General features: G+C 36.8%; 1 protein-coding gene across 3 annotated transcripts in view; it reads right to left on the reverse strand.

The window, feature by feature from the left end:
* The window catches only part of TBC1D12 (TBC1 domain family member 12), a 41,537-nt gene that overhangs the window by 8,617 nt on the left and 9,135 nt on the right, over positions 1-23,785 (reverse strand). For 2 of the 3 annotated variants that reach the window (XM_085065244.1, XM_085065242.1), the window contains exons 2-7: positions 15,854-15,977; positions 9,041-9,097; positions 4,076-4,191; positions 2,281-2,363; positions 570-687; positions 109-215 (exon numbers count right to left, since the gene is read on the reverse strand). In XM_085065244.1, coding sequence (XP_084921370.1) covers positions 109-215; positions 570-687; positions 2,281-2,363; positions 4,076-4,191; positions 9,041-9,097; positions 15,854-15,977 — 605 coding nt within the window. The remainder of the gene's footprint in view (positions 1-108; positions 216-569; positions 688-2,280; positions 2,364-4,075; positions 4,192-9,040; positions 9,098-15,853; positions 15,978-23,785) is intronic. The other variant, XM_085065243.1, reaches the window with a different exon arrangement.

The following is a 23,785-nucleotide window of genomic DNA, read 5'->3' on the forward strand; positions in this document are numbered from 1 at the left end:
AAAAAGAAATGTACCCTGATTTATTTATTTTATAAACAAAAGTTTGTATTTTTCTTTGAAAATAACCAACTTAATTTAGCATTAACACGTGATCTGTTAGGAACATACCAGGAGTGATGTTTAACTCATTTCCTACAGCCAGACTCCAAACCTTCCCACGTACACTTGGGGGCAATCCCTGCCACCACAGCTCTCGAACTCTTCGGGTAGCACGCCTAACATATGGAAACAGGGAGAAAAAGGAGAAAAGGGAGAAAAGAAAAAAAAGGTACATATTGCACATCTTGCTTTCTAAAATGACTGAGCAATTTACAAGCAAAATAACATAATATTTACCAAATCAATTTTCAAGGATCTCTGTTTATGCTAAAGCCCCGTTAAAAACCCCAAAACATTCAGCTCCCAGAAAGCACATTTCAGGTTGCTCTGTAATGACCTCACGCTATATCATGGCAACAAAAACTGACTTCTTGACAACACAGAAAAGGAAAATAAGGTATGTGGGTCCTCAGTTTCCAGAGGAGAAACAAGCCACGCTTGCCTCATTTACACAGTAGAGCTTTACTTACATGCCTTCCCAGTTAGGTAGTATTTCATTGACCCAAATCACCATAGCACTAGCGATATTCTCTTCTTGCTTGAAACGCTCTCTCATTATTTTTTTCCTTTTATGTGCTTCTTTAATTTCTGTTAGGCATAACATGTTAATAATTCTGTATTAGTGTATACAAATTATTAGGTAAATTGTTCAGCTATTACCCAAGTATTTAGATGTCTAAAAGATCAAGGGTAAATTACAGTTGCATGTACTACTTCTGTTGATTGTAGGTGTACCTCTCTGGACATTTTTTAATATAAGCTAAGTTGTTCAAATACAGTGATTTAGACAAGCAAAAATCAGGCTAGAAAACTCAGAGAATTCATTTCTGCAGTACACAGGATGACTAAAAAGCAAGCACATCATTAGTGGTGTTTCTCCTGTCGTGATTTTTGTACCATATTCTATCTGAGCCTTATTTATTATTAGACTAATCAACAATATTTATAGATAATTTTATTATTTAAAAGTGCAATTCTACATCCATTTTAAAATGATTCAAATTTTACTGAAGCTTTCACCTAAAAGGATTCTGTATTTTCTTTTCTGGAAACAGGACCTAAAGACCTAAGACAAAGTCACAATGCAGAACAAGAGAACCATGTCCTGCCTTCTGTTAGAAAAGGATCATTTGTAGATTCCTCTTATGGAAAAAGCTAAAAGAAGGACAGAGCAGTGCTCTCTTGACATTACTAAGAACCACCGTGAAATTGCAAGACATTTTCTATTTAAGCATGCATTACATACATCAAGAGAGTAAACATGCCCTCCCTTGTAAACAGATATGGCTGAAAAGCTTCATCAAGTTTTTATTGAAGCTTTGGGTGTAGCAACAGCCAATAAACCAGGGCACACACATGAAAACACACACATGGCTGAACCTCCAAAGATGCTGTTACTAAAGAACACGGAGCACAGATCACAACTTACAAGATACACACTACAAGAACAGAGTAAAATGAATTGTCAAATGCCTTCAACTTCTTATTGCATCTTTCAAAGTAAGCCGCCACAGATCCAGAGAGGATCAATCAGTTCAGAAGCTTGTATCTCTGACAACAGCCCAAGTAAAACATGCAGCACAGATTCTTAAAATAGCTTATTCCCTGAATACTAGGCACAAGACTACAAAAGTCCTTTCAACAACTATTCATAGATTGACACGGTACCAGATGCTACAGATCGGTTTTTTAAATTAATCGTGTCTAGTGGGAGTAAGAAGGTTCACACAAGTACAGCTGATAGGAAAAAACCCCAAAGTTTTCATCTCTCTTCACATTGCAATTCATCTGAAATTCTTAAGAAATCATATCTTTAAGCAGTCAGTTTTATTACACTTTGGCTCTTAGGGGTAACTTCAGCAACACAGCTTTAAAAAAAGAGTCCAAGTACCTAGAAAGTTTCTAGGTGACCACATTACACAAGCATCTTAAAAAAAACCAAAGTTTTTCCTTAAGAAGTAAATAAAACATTAAATTGCATTTTGAATCTACCTACATTCATTGTAGCAGAATAACAATTTGATAACTGAGTTCTGTTTTAAACTGCATGCCCTTAGGCACCAGAGAATAACCCAGACATTAAACAAGAGGTTCTTTATCCACTTGCCTACAAACCAGGATTTACTTTCTTTTTGCTGCAGAGTTGAGAGGAATTACAGAGATTATTGGCAGTTAACATACCTCGTTTTTTTGCTTCTGCCACCATCTCATCGTATTCTTGTCGGTGACGTAAAGCCTCCTCCACTGATTTGGCAGGAAGATTTCTGAAAACAAGTTGTTCCTGAATTCAATACACAAATGGTATTCTGGACCATTTCAGAACAGGTTTCAATTTGGTTTCTCTCTGAGGTGAGTTCTGGGGTTGTCACACTGCCAGTGTGCCAGTAGCAGCTGCAGAGAACTACTAGATGTTTGCTGGTCCTGTTTTTTAGTTCTAGAGCTTCCCCCAAAATAAGGTTATTAAATTTGTTGAACACTTGGAATGATGCTCAAATGAAGTGACAAAAGGGAAATGCTGATATACCATATAGTTATTTATTCCAATGCACTTCTGCCTATGGGTATTTTAATCATTAAATATACTTGCCTATTGATACTCCAGTTGTTCATATGAAATCTATGATGACATTTTCAATAAAAGGTAAAGGTTTTTATTTATTATAGTTAACCCTTTAAAATTCTGATAAAATATAGGTTTCCCAAAGGAAAAAAAGATAGATCAGCACTGATGTCAGAGCTAAAGCTAAGGAAGATTTGTGCAGTCTAGACCAGATAAAAATGTGTTTGTTTTTTGGCTGCATAATGATCCCCTAACTGCCAAACACACTTCCTCTTGACCATGGAAACTCACTTCAAAGCAAATTATAACAGTGCTTGGTCTCAGCCTCTTACCCAATCTCTAGTCTACTTTGGTTCAAAATAAACAGAAAACAGTTTTGTTATTTTAATATAAAAAAGTCTGCCTCCTCTCATACAAGCAGACAAGATCACTTATTAATATTTTTCAATGAAAGTGAGAGCAGAATGTATTTTCAATGAAAGTGAGAGCAGAAGGTTAAGCTGTGACCTAACACACTTGAGAAATGCACTCCAATTTGAAACAAGTGTCACTTGTAAAAGCATATTTATCCTAGTCTGTGAATTGTAATACTGCGAAAGTAAAGAAACACATCAGCAATCCAGTTATTGCATATCTTACTCTCTACCATACAGTAAAAGAAAAAGTGCATTTATGAAAAAAAATACTCATAGCAATCCATAATTCTGTTCAGGATATTTCTGTCTTAACACTGAATGAGCTTATACACCTCAAGAGAGAATATCAAAAGAAACACTAATATGTTCTATTTTCCATTTCCTAATTGGAAGTGATTAGAGCATACATTTAACAGTGCCACCACAAGCTTTTTCATGGTTTCAATTTGAAAGCATTGCTTTGTTTGTTTTCCTCAAGCTTGTGTTCCTCATCAGCAGGTCCTTTCTTTTTCCTTCAAATTGCTGAAGACTGTACAGCTGAAAATACTAAAGAGTTTATTACCCATTTTTCATTACTATTCTTATTTGCACTTAATGTGATTTTGTTACATCTTCATCTGCTTTTTTCTTGCCTTCAGCTGCACTTTTAGGTATTACCTACCTAATATGACTTTTTAAAGTTTCCAGAATGAGGGAAGGGAAGATAGGGGAGAAGGAAGTGCACACTGAGAAAGCAGTAAAGACATCAATCCAGAAAATTCCTGAAGACTTTGAGACATCTGTGACACACAGTAGATAACAGGCCGGTGGCTCCATTACAGTGAGAAAGAATTGCTCATATAGACTGTGATACACTTAAAGGTTCTTCTGAAGTATTTGTTAGGCTATTTTCTGGGACACAATAATCCAATGATTCTTTCACATAAAACTTGTGAATTTCAGCTCATCAGAAACCTATCTAAAATTCAGTCATTCAGCTGCACAGCAGAACCACACTTACGCTGGCCGATCCTCCAGAATCAAAGCAGTAGTAGAAAGGGGTTCAAATTCAATATTTTTACGTCTTGCTGATGGGGCTGGTGGTTTATACATTCTTCCTGTCCGTGCTTCATATTCCTAAACAACATTATTGATAAAAATTAAATTTCGACTTTAAGCCTCACTCCAAATTAGTAACCATGATATTACTTAATGCATAAATAATTTAATATTAAATATTTTAACATTACTTAATAAGACAGCAAGCAGCAAACACTACAAATTCAAATTGCTGATAGTAACAGTGCAGCTTTCCAGGACTGCTATGTCAAGATGAATGAAAAAGCAGTTTCTTTTATCAGCTTAATCGTTAATCTATTCTAGTTCAATATTACAACTGAGCATCCCAGGATCAGGTAGTTAAGAAATCTGCATAATCTTCCCAGCCTAGCTAGTGCACAAGTATATTTATATGTGAAGTTGACAATAAAAAAACCCCACCATTAATAACAAAGACGACTAATAAAGAATATGTCTCTTCCCATTTCTTCCTCTTGATTCTAGCCCCTTTAAATCCAGTACATCTCACATTCCTGAGGCCTTTAGTAACTAGAACCACCTACACTATACTCAGTGACAATATACCAGTGTTTATCATTACAAGTCTGTTTAATAGAATTTCCTTTCTCTGAGGTTAAAACATGCAATCTACTTAGAAAGAAATATTGAACTGCCTTAAATACACACCAGATTCTGAGGAAGAAAGAATTCTATTCCTTTTAGCACAACAGCAACTCAACAAAACAGAAACATGACACAATCTTTAGAAAAAAGCTAAACAGAACCAGATGAAAACCTCAAATTTCACATCCCCTTCTTTTTGCCTCTATAAATAAAAATTTATAGCCAAGTTAATGAAATAATATGCATCAACACCATTCAGGACATTCAAACAAGTACCTTGAACAACTGGACACAGGATTGGTAGAGTTCTCTTGTAATTCACACAAGCACAAGAAAAATCAAAAAATCAATATTCACTATACGAATGAATACACGTATTCTCAAGCCTAAAATTATTTCATTCCATTTAAAAACAGAAACACCATCAGTACTCCTGTCATGCTGTATACCTCAGGATACTCCAGCACATTTGTAAATTAGGAATGTATCCTGTGATAACACCCAAAAATCAGCATCCAGCCTGCAGTACAGTAGCAATGCCATCCCTCCAACTCTTAGTAGAAGTTCTGATTTACTTTCATATTCTCCTTTGTAATGAGTCACAAAATCAAGTTCATTTAGTGGTCAGAGATGAGGAAGCTCAAACATTCGCAACCTTTTCAACTTCCCTACATATCTAACTTGTATGCAAGTTAAAATAAATAAATAAATAAATAAGCACTGCAAGACGCACATCAGAAACAAAGCCACTCTTACCTTTTTCAATACAAGCAATATATGTGAACAATGCTAGTGCTTCCAGCTAGCACCTGTGCTAAGAACTGATACACTATTTCCAAAGCAACAGAGAAAGAAAAGAAACCAAAAATTAAAAATTCTTCAACACAGATATCCACAAAAGGCAGAACTCATCATCCAACTGTGCTTCTGACAGTAAGTATACATTATGAACAGTTGGGGTTTGTAAGAAGAGATCACATGAACAGAGAAGGAAAACTGCTAAGTGTTACTAGAAAGAATCAAAACAGAGACTAAAATAGCCTCAGGCTCAAACTGTCATGGCTGCACATTCCCCAAATTGAAATACATTCCAAAGTATCAGAACTTCCCAAAGGAAGATGCTTTTTCCTCAAGAAGCCTGTGCTCTAGCAAAAATATTTGAAGATTAGACCCCATAACCATCAGATGGGTAGAGAACTTATACAAATAAATAATCCACTTTTTTTTTTCTGGAATACTTTGTAAGACCAGATGTAAAGAATTCAGTATACTTAACAGTGCATTTGATGTAGAATCTAAAAAGCTTGAGCTGACATAAAATTTCACTTTGAAAGATACGAGCTAATACTCTCCCACAACAAGGTAAAAATACAATTTAAAGTCAAATGTCCTGTCAAATGCTTAACATGTAGAGCATGTTCCAGAAGATAGAACAGTTGACAGCTAAGATTCAAGACTATGTAAAACCTGTATACGTAAAAATTATTTTGGAAGTGTCACATGTATGGTTTCAGAAGCTTAGAGAAGGTTACTTTTAAAAAAAATCTTTATTGTAACACATCAGGCATTTATTGAAAATTCCAGAACACTTCACAATTCCAAAATAAAGAAAAACAAATTTCAGCTTCAAAAAAAAGGAAAAAAAAGTTATCTTCTTACTCAGTCTGGAATTGCATCATCTTATCCACTGACAATGATTAACCTGGTAACAAGCTAAAAGCATGTTTTTGCTGAAAAACACCCTGACAATATACTTAGGAGCACTTCAATATGTGGAGTGACTTGCATTTCTGGTATTTATTCCTGCAGAGATACAGATAAGCCTATTAACCTACAGACAGGTAACAGGTAACTGGGGCTGAGAAAACATGTCTTTTGCTTATAAAAAGTGTTTGTTTAGGAAAATAAAGATATCTCAAATAGTATCTTCTTAAAATAAAACAACAAAAAACCCACCCAAAACAAACAAAAAAACCCCAAAAATCAAACCAAACCCAAACAAAAAACCCTACCCACCATCACCACAGCAAAAAACACCAAAAAAATGCCCTGGTGTTCTAAATAAAAAGAAAATAATAAACCCACAGAGGTCTTTATTGCTTGCCCCTTTTTGATATCTACATGGAAAACATGCAAATCTGAAGTTTCATTCATCCTTCTGCTGAAGTACCATAAAGGACAGCCAGACCATTGAGAGTAATTTTAGATACCTCTAAACGGTACTGGATTGCTCTGTGTAACATGGAAGTAATGCTCATCGGCCTTTTTTCCAACATTCAAACCAACAGCCTTACAGAAAGGAAAACCAGCTGCATTGCAGCATTCCAAAAGCATTAGTAGACCTGAAGTAGGGTATGCTTGTGGGGATAAAGTATTTAGCTAAGTGTGAACACAGCAATTCAGTGTTAGAAGACAAACTTGCATCTACAGGGCCCAAACTATACAGCTGTAAAGGAATAAATACCAACCACAAAATTTAACATTAATATGGAATTCTGTTTGATATATTTATAATCCAACACAAAAGCTGAACTCCTGGGAATGAGTGATAAAAGCCTTTGGTTACAAGGACTGGGGAAGTTCTCACAGTACCAATTATATAGACAAAACACCACACATCCAAATATGTTTTAAGTATGCTGTAGGAGAAAGGCATCTGATGCATACAGAATTTATGCAACTAAAGAATGCAACACTGAATTAAGTTCCCCTATCTTAAGGACTGCCTCTCTTTAAAGTAGATGTCAAGGCATACTAATACTCAATTAAACATCCAAGGTATGACAGTTTCTTCTAACACGTTTTCTTGTCTCTAATGTTAAGTCTGATACTTGAACAGATTTTATTCAATCAACTGTGACTTCTGCTGAGGAAACCAAATGGGGATTGCTATATAATGTGCAAATGGTTTTTCAACCTCTCTCCCCTCTACACACATGTGACTGGAGCAGATGGGTCTATGAAATATCTATATGATTATTTTCATGATGTTGTACAGCTAACTAGATATATCATCAGAAAGATTACGTGCTTTCATTTGAATGAGGGTTGATCATCCAAGAATAGAAGCATTAATAGAATCACCTAGGAGTGCATCCATGTAAGAAGACTTTCTGCTAATGCATAATCCTATATCAGTATGCACATTGCCTCCAGGTTAAATGTTAAAATCGCTGAGCTAGCACTGGCTACAAGGGTGATTATAAACAAAGAACTGTTTACAGCAAGAGTAGATGTCACTGAAAAATTCTGTGAGTCATAAACTAGACATTTTCCCAGAAATAAGAATTCCAGATGCTGTCAGGACAGGCAGAACAATACATTCTTGCCTAATTTGCAGGTGAAATAGAAAGAACATATATTGATGGAGAAAAAAATACTAATCTTCACACAGTACAAAAGGACAACCAAACAGACACTTAAGAGTTTCTAGACCAATCTTCCAAAGTTAAAGCCATCCATCTTAACTTCTTTGTTTGCTGTATTTTTTCCTCAGTTGGATATTTAATAAGGTGCATTAAGTTTCATCTTCTTTTGTTTACAAGAAACCACTGGCTCTTGGCCCAATGAAGACATACTAAGAGTGGCTGGGCCATGTAATGTGAACCACAGGCAGCAGAATCAACCAGCAATTACATGACTGCTCTGTTTCACAGTTCCACAGAACTAAAAAGACAGTCTGTACTGTTCATGTTTAACATAGAGTGCAGAATTCAATAAAAAGTTTACATAGTAATGGGCATGTGCAATTTCAGAAGGATCCCAGTCACAGCAAATAGATAGCATCACATATAACAAAAGTTTCAATAGCTATGTTTTTCTAGGTTTCCAATTTCATATTGGAAATAGCGATTAAAAGCATCTGGAGTTCTGAAGTACCACTGTTAACAGTTTGTGTGGCTTAGTAACAGAAAAAAGATTATAGTATATCAATTTTCAAATTTAATGAGGTGTTCAAAAATATTACAAATGAAGCCTTTCAACAACTTTTACCAGTAAGCAATGAGGCACAGCAAACATAGAAAGTAAATTACTGTCAAGCTCTATGATTACCTATTTCTTGCTATTCAAGAACATGCAATATCAACAATAAACAACAACAGTCTATCACTTTAAGCTGTTAGTGAGATTCACGTGTGAAATTTGTTTATTTTATTAATGGTTTTTAATGAGTTGATGGTTAGTGCCATAAAATATTCATGCTACTGTGAAAATGTGATGTTTGTTACACTTTAATGAGTGCTACACAGTCCCATGCATGGCATAGAATACAACTAAAAAAAGTATATATTAAATTTCATACCCCTGTGTTTAATAGACTGAGAGCAGATATTGACGCAAGACTGCCAGAACTGTCATCCTAATAAGAAAAACAGAAGCAGAACCTTAGTGAACAAATGAAGGAAAAGATTATTACAATATAGCAACATGCAAGCCAAAATTTAAATTCACATGTAGAGTATTTATCTTGTATGTTTGAATAAACATAGATGTGTCTATTCCTTCTCCTTTCCCAGCCCTCAAAATAGACACATATTCAAAGACTTCCCACTTGTGCAAGGTCTGTACAGACATCGACTGATTTGTTTTTCTGGTTTAATGGATGTTTTATATTTTCAGTAATCAGCACCTTTGCCCAAAGAGAGACTTTTCCATGGTGCCTCTTGGGCACATGACAAAAGGCAGTCCCTGATACACCCTGTGTCTCCCTAGCACACACCACTCATAGACTTTAGACCTACTTAATCACTAGCCTTGGAAAGTACATGCTGTTAGAGAGGAAAAACAAAACATTGTCCCCTGCTTCCCCCACCATGTTATCATTAGTATTTCTAAACTGAAAGCTCAAAAGTGGGCTACTCCTCAGCCTTACTGGTGAGCTGGTGAGAACTGAGATGTATTCGTAAGGCTTTGAGAAACAGCCACTTCTATTAAAAGTAAGATTCTAAGCACCACTCAAACCCCTCAATACACACTGCAGCAAGGCAATCAGGTAAAAACAAGCCCAGCTACAGCAGGCCCTGTACAACAATGGCTCTGCACATTTCAAATCAAAAGTCAAAGCTGATTTTATAACGGCAAGATAAGCCAAGCTAAAAGATGGGGTGCAGGGGAGGTGACAAGCACAGCCCATTGCTTTTAAGCATTGAATTACAGCACCTGGGAGAAGGAAAATAAGGTTTTTATAATGAATTCAACAGAACATATCTGCAGTGTTCTGTACCATGCATACCCCAGAATAATAGAAACCATTTTAAAGGCTTTCTTCTCCCTTGCCATACTATTTTTCCTTTTCAGTACTGAAGTACCATGCCTGCCTTGGAAGGATACAGTTTATATTGAAACAAACCAACAAAAAAACCCACAATCCCACACTTCAAAAAAATATCCATGAAAGACAGCAGATTTACCACCTGAACCTATTCTTTTGGAATTTGATACAGCCTGCCTAGATGATGATTTTGCTATCTCAGCACCTCAAGCTCAGCAATATGTCTACTTAACCTGCAAAAGCTCAGTTCTTTAAGAGAAGAAAAAATCCAGTGTATCATGCTTTGCTAAAGAAATTCAAAGGCCCAATAGAGGGGGGAATTCCATCAGAGAGAATCCAGAAGACCAAAAAATAAAATATCGTATCCCACCAAATCCAAGTAAAATAAGTTCTATAATTTTTATTACCTCAATTTCTATTTTCTTTCTTGCAAATCCAGCAACTTTCAGGAACAGAAAAATTACATACAATGCCTATGCTTTATTTTTTAAGCTTTAGGAAGAGAAAAATGGCATCAATACTCTTCATAGTTGCCCTCAAAGACTTTGCTTTTAAAAAAACAGCAATCAGAAGAATACACATCAGTAGATTCAACACCTCTGCGTTATTTTCAAAACACTGATCCCATCCCCCCTGTAAGGTACTCCACTGAAGATGCATTTGTGCCAACAATATAGCACTGACATCATAAGAAGTTCTTAACAAGTTTCCCTTGTGAAAACAACTGGGTACATCCTGGCAGTAGGAGCTGAACTGTATTTTATGGCCTTTATGCAAAACAAAAGAAAGCATTTGTCACGCTGAGGTCCTACCAGTTTTATTACCATTTTACTGAAAAGATAATCACTGAAGAAATCTAAAACACTGGGGAATGTCTTTGGTTTACCTCTAGAATAGATATTTTATTGACTATACATGTGATTCTTGAATAATGTCGGACATTTATTGAGAATCTGAACTGCTACAGCATCTAGAAAGAAAACCATTCCAGCCTTCTCATTGCTTCTGGTAGGAAAAATTGTTACTCAGGTGTTACAGGCTCCTTGCAAGACCCAATGCCCCAGTTTATTATCTGCTCTTTGTTTCAAGGCTGTTTGTTACCAATGTATTTCTACCCTGTATCTGGAAAACAGACAGCAGTCCTGCCTTTCTCTTTTCTCCAGCAGTAGTGCAAGGTGAGCCAATGTACCCTCTAAATAACAACCTGCTTAAGAACAACTCCTGGGAAAAGGCATTGTACAAACTTCTCTGAGACAGTCAGTCCTTGGGTTTGTTTGCAAACACACATACACATTTTTATAAGCCTTAAGAGCTTTGTGCACTTTTAAAGTGTAACAACCAAGACTGGAGGGAAGAGTTAATATTGCAAGTTAGAAGGTTTGAGTCTATGAAAACTGATTCCAAACACATCTGTTCCTCTGAAGAGAAGCCTCTGAAAACCCTTGTCCCTGGGAGACCATGGGAATTCTGCCGAATCAGTGACTGCAATCTCTCCATTAGATCTCAGTCGGGAGATAACAACATCGGAAAAATATGCAACTGAAGACGCTAAAATTTGCTTAGCCTTCAAGTATTTCTTTTTTATAGAGATTTCAGAGCCACCCCAACATATTTTCAGAGGTCAGATGTACAACAGTGACACAGTCAAAGCTAGTATTTAATGGACTGTCTAAGAAAAAACCTTCCATTTTGTACACAGCATGACAGCTTTTGGAAAAGATGGCTTCACTTCTGAATAAGCAGTCATTTCTAAAATCACTGCAAGCTTTTAATGGAGTGGCAAATTTAAATAGAAAAGAAGCCTTTTTTTTCCACCTCATTTAAAGTTGCCACTGAGAGCACCATTATTAAAACTGCTGATAAAGCGAGTTTGATGTATGTTTTACTTTTTTCTTTTGCAATGTGTAATTGCATATTTTGAGTTTACTTTAATTCAGGTATATTAGAAAAATCCCACCATACTGCTTTAAACAAATTAATAAAATGTATGCAAGCCTGCTTTAATAAAATAAGCTAAACTTAATGACTTGATATTCAGAATTTTTTTTATCAGAGATTAAAAGCTCTTTTCTTTAACCATAAGCACAAAAACTGAAATTGAGCTTGCATTTTTTAAACAGAACTTGGACTTCAGTCAATACATTCCAAAATGTTATATATCAGCCCACAAGTCTGTTTCTGCTTTAAATGCTTCTGCATTAAAGTATTTCAGCAGTTAATTTAAAGCAGATTTTTGTACAGACTGAAAAGAATTTACCAAACTGATCATTAATGACAACATATTTCTTATAATAGCTAGTTTTATTAGCTGCAGTTCATGAAAGAAGGCACACTTCCTAAAACCATCAAATGCATTTGACATTTGCAGTCCTGGGGAGTTGTTTTCCCTTTTCAAAAAACACAGCGAAGGAAAGAAGCCCAGAGGAAGGAGATGTCCAGCAAAAGAATTGGCCTCAATCACATCCTGCTTGGGCAGCTCTAAATCCAAGGAGAGATGAGCGTGCCAGCAGCTGCGAGCTGGGAGATGCAGCTGCCAAGAACTTCCAACCTCTGACCCAGTTAGAGGAGCGCATCTCGCCCGAGGCGGCGCAGCTGCAGGGACGGTGCAGGCAGAGCCCGCAGGCTGCTGCGCCACACAGACATCCAGCAGCTCCCACGGGCTGAGCAGCTCGAAAAGAAATTGACAATAATACTCATCAGGCGGTCTCTGAAGGCACAGCTGGCTAGCATCGTCATCTGAAAAATGTCTGAAACAGTATCCTCAATTAAGTTTCCAGATTTTCTTGGAGGTTGTTCAAGATATTACAATCACTACCTGACTTCTCTGGAGAGGCACATATAGCAGTGTCTCGTTGATGGACAGTGACTGGGAGCCAGCAGCATTCATTTACATGTAATTATCAATTTACTACAGCATCCTTACCATAACAAAGAAAACAAAGGGGTTTCCTTAAGCCAGGATAGAAAAGGGGCACATAAACCCTACCAATCCTTTGGCTCTAAATCTATAATGATGCAATTTTTCTCAGTTTTACTAACAGGAAAATACTTCATGCTTCATGGTATTGCCATAAAACTTTGATGTAAGTTTTATCCTTATCCAAAAGACTTCCTCCTCCTATTTATTGAAAAGTTTTTCCTGTTGTGAGTTAATTTTTCTTGCAACAGGACTTCTTAAGATCTCATCTTTCACCCAAAGGATGCTGACTCATTACCGAGTTTCCTTAATCGAGGGTTTATTTGCACCCTCCCAAAGCTGGCCACTGACATCAGTAAAATGAAAGGACCATGTCCAGCCATGAAAAATAATGTCAAGGAACGACAAGATTTATGGCTAATAATAAACTCCTTCACAGGCAGCTTTTCTACGGTTTAAACCCATTTTTATTGTAGTCTTACACCCAAGGCTCATTTTACAAAAGGTAGCTAACAACAAATAGCCATGATTCTCACCACAAAGAGCTACAAAAATTGGGGGGAAATGCAGAATTTCTGTTTCAGAACACATTTGATCCCTCCACTCCAATTTAGAAAGTCGAAGTGCAGGTTTAGAGAGACACTCCATGTAGGTTATGAAGGAAACCTGACAGGTTCACAGAATTGCATGTCACATGCATGTGAACAAAACACATTAAGCTTTAATCACATCAACTTCTTGAAGGTCTTATATTCTTTTCACTCACATCTCCTGCCTAGTGAGAAATTAAGTCTAGAGACTACAGTCAGCCATTTGAGAGTGAAGATGCTATTCCCCACTGATCTTCAATAACCAAGTGTGCCAATATTCATTCTAACCCATCACCAGTTTAGCAAATTAGAAATTTTTCTAGAAAAGAAACCATCAGCTTTTCTTCAAAGGCATATGCAAAAGGCATATGCAAAAGGAGCTATACAGTAAATTTTAGACACATGTGCAAGACATTTAACATACACTAATTATGGAGACATTAGGGTCATTTCTCAATTTAAGATTAAATTTCCTTAGGTATGTAGCTCTGTGTGCAGAGCATATGGTCAAGCTGGTTCTCCCTTTGGTAACTGTATCTCTTAGCTCATGAAGCTTTATCTGAAGACCATGCATGCTTTAGCTAAAGTTAAAAATATTAGCTACTGCTGATACTTTACTCAAGATTATGTAAATCCAACAGTGACTCTAATCTAGCAAACCACATGACTAGGAGCAACTCAATCATGGTTAAAGATAATACATTGTTGTAATACGTTTGCTTTTCTGACATTATGTTAATGAAGTTAACAAAGAATTAAGTTAAAGAACGGAAAAAAAAAATGGGAACACTACAGTTTAAAACAAACACAATCACTGAGGGACAATGGAATAAGAAAGTAGGACTATTTTTTCAGATCATCATCTTCTACAGGGTGCCCAGGAAAGTTGTGGATGTCCCGTCCCTAGAAGTGTTCAAAGTCAGGCTGGACAGGGCTTTGAGCAATGTGGTCTTTTTAAGGTGTCTGCCATAGCAGGGAGAGCAGACCTCCCTTCCAACCCAAACCATTCTAATATAACATGGTCTCCAGAACAAATATCTTCATTACTAGAAAATAGTACGCAGATGACAGGTAACATTGTCCAGATTCTCCACTTCTCAGAATGGAAGAGACATCTGCATTTTACCACAGTATTTTGACAGCACAAGGCCAACAGCATCCACTTGCAAGCAAGCCAAGAATGCTTGCCCTCTCCCACCCAAAGAGGAAAATCACTTAAATAAGAAAACTGTATTTGAAAATGTAGAAGCAGCACGCAGTTTACTACACAGTATAAACCATGGAATGATTTGGGTTGGAAGGGACCTTTAAAGGTCACATAGTTTTGACCCACAAGACTACGCTTCCTGTAACCTCATCATTTTCCGGCAACATTTTATTGTGTCACAAGTCCTACTGCATTGTCCTACTGCATTGAAGTCCTTCAAAAACATCCTCTTGTCTTTCACTTTAGTTGCTCCCAAAATGCCCCCTTTGCCACAAAGCTCTTATTAGGAGATAACTGAACACTGCTTCATTCACAACCATTTGCACCTGCCAAACACATTAGCTTATTTGGAATTTAATAAAGAAGACAGAGAAAGCAGCTCTCAAGAGATTCAAGTTACTGTTTTAACCAACACAGTGGACATTCATATTTCTTATATCAACAAATCTTTCAACTTCAGGTTTGCATGCTAACATTACACTAATGATACATTACCAATTGCTCACCTTTGAAGATTGACATTTTAGTATCATTTTATCAAAGACAGACTCCACAGGAACAATTATATGGAAGTGCAACTTGGTGACAGAGGAAGGAAATCAGAGGTATCTTTCTGAAGAATTCCAGTAGCTCCAAAGCAAGTTCAATTTACAGTATTATTTTGCAACAAATAATTCCCTTGAGTGAGATTAAAACTTTAAATTTAAGATTACATGTTTCAGAATTCTAAGCCATTTTTTACAAGTTACCTACATAGAAGTCTTTCAGGCAAGGACAACTGTGGAAAAATGATTCAGATTGTAGCATACCATGTTAAATAAGACAGAGTTTTATGGGAAATTAATACAAGTTCTAACGTCTTGAGAAAAGCAGCTTAAATGCTTTTTGAACACGTACCATCTTTTTGTAAGTACTTTTTATAAGTACTGAGATATACTGAAGAATGTACAAGACAATCAGAAAACTCAAATTCCTTAATAACTGCTATTATTTAAACAAACCCCAAAAATAGTGTTCTCAGAGCACCCTGTGGTCATATAACAACAATGTGGATAAAACAGTGGAGAAATGCAGTACCTGTGTGTTTGTCTTACAACTTTCATATCTACAGGTGTGTGATATTTACTCACCTGCTGAATAATTTTGGAATCTTTTGGAAGGTTTTCCCTGGGTGGGACTTTTCCAAACAACTTCCAACCAGGAGCGCTTTGGGCAGCAGGTTTGAGTTCTTTTGTCCTTTTACTGAAAAAGTTTCTGAAAAGAGAGGAAGGTTTTCATTTTGTTTATTATAAGCATACTGTGCCCACTTACATTTCTTCAAATTCTCCATCAGTTTACCACTTGGGTGAATTGTAGAGATTTACTGCTCAGCAATCACCTAATGCATTCTACTTTCAAATAATTTGAAGTGGAGCACCTTTTATTACAGGTGCTTTGATGCTAATATTTGTACTTAACATTCAGCTTTACCTCTAAAATACTTTATGCAATATCAGAGCTTTCTTTCATAATACCAGGCACTTTCTTAAATATAAGCAGTGTGCAACAGACTCTCAAACTTTTGTTTGGGGTTTGCTTTAAGTGTCTTCCTGACTTATTTGGAGACTGAAACAAAAACTGACATGAAAAACACCCTGTAACTTAAGAGATATAAAAAAAAAATAGTGAATCATTACTTCTACCAATCTTCACACCTTCAACTTTCTTAACATGGACTAGAAAACCAAGGGATAATCACACAGCTTCATCTTAGCAGATAAGATTTACCAGTGCCTAAAGCAAGTACACTCACAGAGGCAGATGACTGTGCTGCTCTTACTTCTTAGAAAGCCAACCATCACAAGACCCTGTGAGTGACCACTTGTCAGATACTCAGCTGTACTATTTGACTCCAATCACAAGCTCCCACAGAGCATGCTATGTACAAGTGCTTTAAAAATGAAAGAAGTGTATTTATTCTGAATATTGGAAAGTTACTTTCCAGAAACTCATAACACAAAGGGATTAAAAGCTCAGTAGTCTGTAAGGTTATTTCTCAGGAAGCTTAGCAGTTGACCTCAGAGAACAGAATATGGAGCATTTTAGTGGAAGGTGGTTTTGTACAGTGCTAGCTAGCAAGCTTCACACTCCTCTTCTGAAAAGAGATCCCCAGATTTATTCTTCACTTAAAGTATTTGCTGTATTTTAAAATACAATTCCATTTCAAATAGGATGCAGTCACGTTTGTGCACAGCAAACAGTCTCTTGGCTTTGCCCAGATAAAAGAAGCATGCTTCAACAACTACAATCTGTCTGAAAAGTACTCAGGGCTCTTAAATTCCAGTGCTGTCAGGGTTTCTGGCCAGGGAGCATAGTTTTACAATTAGAAACTGTTCATGTTTGTAAGACATTGTATGGTCTTCAAATACAGGCTATGTTTTTAATTCCCAGAATGTTTTTTGTTATTTGGGAAACAAGCAAATGCCTGTCAAAAATGCCTTCTGTGCAAGTTGGCATGAATGAACTCTATAGACTCTAAATTTGTGTGTAGTTGAGGATGTAGCCACCACCAAACAGCAAGATGGAGAGATGGAGAAGCAGGGACTGATAGAGCATGGAAGCTTCCCAAAAACTGGTAAGTCCTGTGGAATTCAGGAAAAAAATCAAGAAACCCAGAACACCAAGACTCTCTTCACTCCATCTGAGGCTACTGCCACACACTACCATCATCAACAGCTTGTCAAAAAACAAAAAAAAAAAAAAACCAAACAAAAAAAAAAATACTGCATTCGAAAAAACAGCAGTTACTACAGCAAGGCAGGGAGTACAGGATTATATACACACACCTGATGAAAGACAACATCATGAGAGACTTTTTTTGAATGCCCAGGGAGATGCTGTTGGTGTCCCAGTACACCATGCCACTTCTGTGGAGGTCTCCCAGATGTTGTTCCAACCCAATTACTGAGAAAGCACATTTGGGAATAATTGGTTGTATGGTTTGAATAGTTGTCTGCCATTAATGGACCAAGTTGTTGCTATTAATAATAACTTAATTAATACAAGTTGTTCTTGCAAGCACTGGTTGTGATCCACATGTCCCACAACTCTGTCCCCAGCAGAGAAACTTGCAATATCTTAGCCCATCCCTGTGGAAGCAAAGTAAAAACAGAAACTCCAACACAGTGGTTTCTGATATAGCCTAGAAAGGAGGAACAGTGAAATAAACTAGCTGTGGTACCCATGTCTTCAAAAAATACCATCCTCACTGCACACCATTAGTGAAATGAACAGATCCACTCAGCAAGAAAAAAAAAGTGTGCTTACATAAATAACACAAAGGCTCATTTCACAAGTACAAGACGCCTTTCACAGTGCTTTACATTGTCCTCAGGAGGGAAGGAAGAGCATTCAAAGAATCATCAACAGAACAAGATAGAAGTTTTCTAAAGACAGCATGTCACTGTGTACACTACCCCACAGCTTTGCCCTTAAATCTGCAACTTCTGCAGCAGCTGTCTTTGAACTTAATTAGAGATTTTTTTCCCTCCAAAAGCAGGTATTCAGGAAGGTACATTCTGGAGTACCATTCTTGACTTCATGAATAGCAATAACCATTCAGTCTCTGTACATACTATGGAATACCACCAGGTTTACTTGGCAGTTGAACTCCACTGCTTCAAGCACTTGTAGAAGCTGAAAGATGCATGGCTTTAACACTGACTGCAATCTGTCACTGTATCAAAGTTGGTTTATTATTAACCAGGAAGCTGGTAGATTTTTAAAAGGAAAAAAATGTGTAAACATACAAAAGGTTTTAATTAATATTTCTATACAAAACATTGAGGCATGCTCATGGCTTTTATGAGATTTTATTTTTAATTTTTTAAGCAAATAAAATATTAAAACAAACCTTCCAGAATGTAGTCTGGAAGAAAAGACATTTTACTTTTACTGAGCACATATTCAATGAAGTCTGTTTCTTGTGAAGGCAAAAAGCTGGTAAAACTTTATATCATGTCAGAATAAACTTCACATAGGAATTCGAATCCAAATGAAATTAATGAGAGATTTACAAATAAGCTTTGCTGGAGATGGAAGGACACTTTTTAATACACTGTTTTGGCAGCTAACAGTATCACATCTGATGTGTTCTTGACAGCAGTAAAGCCTTACAAAAGCCTTGTTAAGGAACAGCATCTGTGAATGCTTACAAGTTGCATTCACTGAACTGCAGGAAGTGTACTAGATTTGATGTATTGGTTGCTGCTTAGAATATTCATGAGTTTCACTGGTCCCAGGAAGAGTCAATCTTTGAGATGGCTGAAAAGTCAATAGCATTTAGGTACAGAATGGCAAAATCCATTTGAAAACCTCAAAATTCCTTTAAAAAGAGCCTACACTTTAGATCCGAACAATGCTTTCTGTTGCAAGGACCCTTGGGATAGAAGTATTAAATTAGTTCATTGATTTAAGCTCTAGTTTACAAAAGCCCAGGGGGAAAGCTGCAAGTTTCTTTTTCCCTGCTTCTTTTATATAACACATATTAACAGTCTCAAATGACACTCCAAAATGTTTCAGTAGGTGCCTTGAAGAGCTTGAAAACTAAATGAAGTGCCACAGAATGAGAAGTTATTGGTACAGATCAAGACATCTATTGCTAACATGGTTTGGATTACACTAAACAAATCCTATGGGCTCTGATCACACAACTACAACAGCTGTAATGACAGCTATGACTAGTGGTTTTCCTCCTTATTTTTAACAGTGTTGCTTCAACTATTCCTGCCTGTGCCCCTGGCAGCGTCTTCAAGTTTCACCATACTGGTGATACAGTAATTGAAAAACCTTAACCTTTTCTACAGGTGGCATTAACACTATGTTCCACTAATGAAATTGCTTGTTTCCACTCTTCTTTTGCTTTTAAAATCACGTTTTTGTTGCTATTTAGGATAAGTTAGTGTAATCTAAACACAGATAGAATTAGGTCTCAGAAGGGGATAGGTGGAACCTGATATTTTAATGCTTTTTTTTTGTTGTTTTTTTACTTTGGGGTTTTGGCTTCCCCTCCTCCCCAAAAAAATATCAACACAAAAAACTTTTTTTCCAATTTCCAAGCTAGCTATAGGTCAGCCCAAGGGGACAACAGATTTCCAAGATTTAGAGGAACTTACTGGAAAATATGAGACAATTACTTCAAGCTTGATCTTAAATTTTATCTAAAACCAGACTGTGCCATATTTGCGCAACAGCCACTCAAAGAAAGCTGAAATGCTTTGAACAGCAGCAACCACAAACACCAGCAGGCAGGAGAGGCTCCAGGCTAGATGCATCTCTAGCACTCTGCCTCTAGATATAATTGAGTCACCTCTTCACAAGACCAAGTAGTCTTATAAGAATCTTTTGTTTGACCAAAAGCATCAAACTAATCTAGTTTCAAGCTAGACATCATTTTGCTGCAGTTCTTTCACAACAGATCACATATACAGCTCTTCCTTTTTTAAAGCTCCACTGTGTGCCACAAACAGCAGTATTCCACTGCTTTGTGCATCCCAGCAAAACTTGAAGCAGCTTGCCTTCCCAATCATTCAACCATTAGAACTCCACATTCAGGCTCAAGCTTCACTACTCTGATGCTTTTGGCAATCTATAGGCAGATGTCAGGTGCAGAGGAAGGCTGGATCTTACATCTGAGTCTTTTAGGATGAATATCAGTATAAAGCATACTAAAAATGAGCCTACCTTTCTCTAATTTATTCATCCTGCACTACAGAAAAATGGCAACATTCAAGTGGTCTCAGTAGAAAGCATAACACATGTGATCCTCATTACTGTTATCCATGAAGAAAGTATGCTTCCTTACAGCTCACTCTAATATACAAATAAATTTAATTTGAAATGCATGTTAGAAAAAAAACCCAAACCACTAAAATATACTTGCATTCACCTTCCAAGAGCTTTGATAACAGGGAAGTTGTTCTGCTGAGAAAACAAGATTTGAAAGCCACGAGAACTGACAGAGGAAGTGAGGGCTGATTAGATTTTCCTTTTGATTAAGCATACAGTACCTGTTAGTAAACACTGCTTAAGACAACTGTCTCATTTTCAATCCAGGGAGGCAACACACAACAGGAAGGAATCAGCATGCCATCAAGAATATCCTCACTCTATAATATGTAACTTTTCCTCATAGAATCACAAAGGCTTAGAAGAGAAATCCAGCACAAAAGTAATGATACAAATGAGCACCAAGTTGGACAAGAAAACCCAGTATGTTTTCTCTGGGTTTTTAATATAGTTGCAAAAATGCAGTTAAAAACCCTGAAGTTAAATTTCTCTGCAATAACATTAAAAATCTACTGATTCCAATAAAACCTCAGAACTTGCAAAAGGAATGCAGTAACAAAATTCATTAAAAACTGCATTTGTGTTACAAAACAACTGATTTTGCATCTCCACAAAGAACAGAGTTCTGCTTCTGCATGCAATCTGCTCTTGCTCCATCCCATGCTGATTTTTAATAAGCTTCATAGGCATACAAAATAGGTCTATGTTTGAAACTTGTTGAAATTTGAATTAGCTCAAATTTGAGGGGATAATGAAATTACTTATTTACCCAATAATCTTTATCCAGAGAGCTGTATCAGGGAGGAGTTGAAGAGGCATGTCCTAGGAATTGCTATAGATACATTTTTACTGATAGGACACACTAAAATGAGTAGTTTTTACCTAAACCCATGCTTTTAGAAGAAATTCTGAAGACTCCTACAAGCCTGCAATTTTATATTCCATCATGACTACAGCCAAGTACATAACAAGAGCTATTACATTTATATTGGCATCTCTTTACCATGTGTGAAACACAAAAGCTGTTTATGAACACAACAGAATTTTTCACCATACTCCAGTCTTGGCCATACAGTTATGGTCTTGTGTGCAATAATTTGGAAATAACAGCAGACAAAAAAACATTGCTTTATTAAGAAGAATTAGCCCCTCTGCTTTAAACAAGACTTTTCAATAATTAACATGCAGAAACAAATGTAACTCAACTCTAAGCATAAATAATGAATCATTGAAAGGAAATAAAACCTTTTTGATTAGCCACTTACAAAGCCTGCAGAGCAACAGGCATTCTACATTTTTAATTTCAATAGCTTCAAGTGTCAGCCCATTGTGATCCAACACATTTGTGACTGCTCTCAGCACAAGTTTCAAAGTTCTGCCCTATATTGGAAGTAACATGACCCAACCAATTTTACAGTTTACATTTTCCACCCCCTTGCCACAAGCAGCAGCTAGATACAAGCTTCTCTTTTAATTTTGTTACCCTAAACACAGATTTGTTACAGGAGGTTTCTAGGTTTAGCACCTCCTAGAAGTACAAAGATCTCCTCTCTCTCTGCACCAAGACAACCCAAACAATATCCCAAACCACCCTCTCCAAAGCAGATTCTATGTTTGTAATACTCTAAACCTCCAGTCTTAAGTGCTGCACAAGGAAGCTTTTGGCTCCTCCCTTCTCCACCACCCCCCCCAAAAAAAAAAGGAAACAAAAAATCCTACCCAGAACAACAACCATCTTCAGTGAGCCCAAGCTTGTAGGATTTTTTTTTAAATTAAATATAATGCTTCCATTTATATTAGTGGTCAGCTAAAGCCTTGGATACAAGTAGGTATACCTGAAATATAATGAATTGTCAAGGACTAGCTGCTAAGGATTGAGAGGCAGGAAAGAAGATGGCTTCTGGCTCCTTGGAGAGGACAGAAAGATTAACAGAACTATCATGGAACTTCACTGAAGAGACTATATTACATCAACTCTCTTATCAAGCTTGTAGCAGATACCAGTCTCAAAGTGGCTTTACAAACTCTGCCTGCAAAACAGTTTTACTATAGGTACACAAACACTTGGGAAGTTTTAAGAGTTGAAAGTGTTTAGCAGTATTACAGAACACTTTGTACAGAACACTTACTGATAAACAGTATTTTGCCAGACTACACTATACTCCTAACAAAGAGCTGTTGCACAGGTCAGCTTTACAAACAGCTCAAGCATTAAAAAATATACATAAACAAGCAGACACATAAGCAAGATAACTGACAGGGTTAGATTTCAGAATGCTTTAATACAAATAGCGTAAAGGAGGATAATCACCCTTTACTTTTCAGAGTGCAGCAGCAAAATAGTTTTATACCAGACTGTTCTATCATCTTCATACTTGATCAGGAAGTTAAGAAGCTATTTTGACACTACACCAAACACTATGGTCAATCTTCTCTAATAATGAGCAAAAGTCACTTGCCCACAGTACCTAAAACAAAATCCTAGATCACAGCTGTAACAAGTGAAGAATTTTTACCAGCTGATTACAGATATTCTGTGTATCAGTATATTCTGGTTATTTTTTGTATGGCCAGGAATATCTACTCCAGCAAAGTCACAGCTAGTTAATGAGCAACATACTCCAAGCAAAACAGTCCTAAAGGAACAAGACCCCTTCCTCCCATAAACCCACATAATGGCCACTGAGAGGAAGCCCATTTCTTCTCCTTGCCCAAGTAATGTCCTACACTCCCTTCTGCTGCATCAATTCCAAGACTCTCTATACCTTGCAAATTAATCCAACTCACTAATCCCACAGAAAACCATCAACATTTTTTCACTCTCCAGCTTAATGAGCTAGAGCAGCTCACAGAGGACCATATAAATACCAGAAACAGGGACAAAACATTTTCTTTGTTTCCTGACAATAGCAAATTCTTCAATCACCTCACCAAGATATCTCACTAAGTACAACTTCACTAAACAAACTACCTGAAAATGTTCCAGTAGTGACTCACTTGCAGTTACAGCAAAACTCACCACCTTTATCAGGGCAGTCACTATGCCTATAGTTCAAATGTTTCCATACAATGTATGCTTTCAAGACAAAAGTGATAAATATTTCCAGCCTTTGACATGGCCTACAAGTCTGTGAACTGTAAGTTCAAACACAGGGCAGAGTTTTATTTTGAAGGCTGTCCCAGGGGTGACTGCTACTCTGACCAGCCTGGTTAAGCCTCAGTTAATAGTTTTCCCT

This window comes from Lichenostomus cassidix, chromosome 6, assembly GCF_008360975.1.
Source record: "Lichenostomus cassidix isolate B80296 chromosome 6, HeHo_3.0, whole genome shotgun sequence".
Classification (NCBI taxonomy): Eukaryota; Metazoa; Chordata; class Aves; order Passeriformes; family Meliphagidae; genus Lichenostomus; species Lichenostomus cassidix.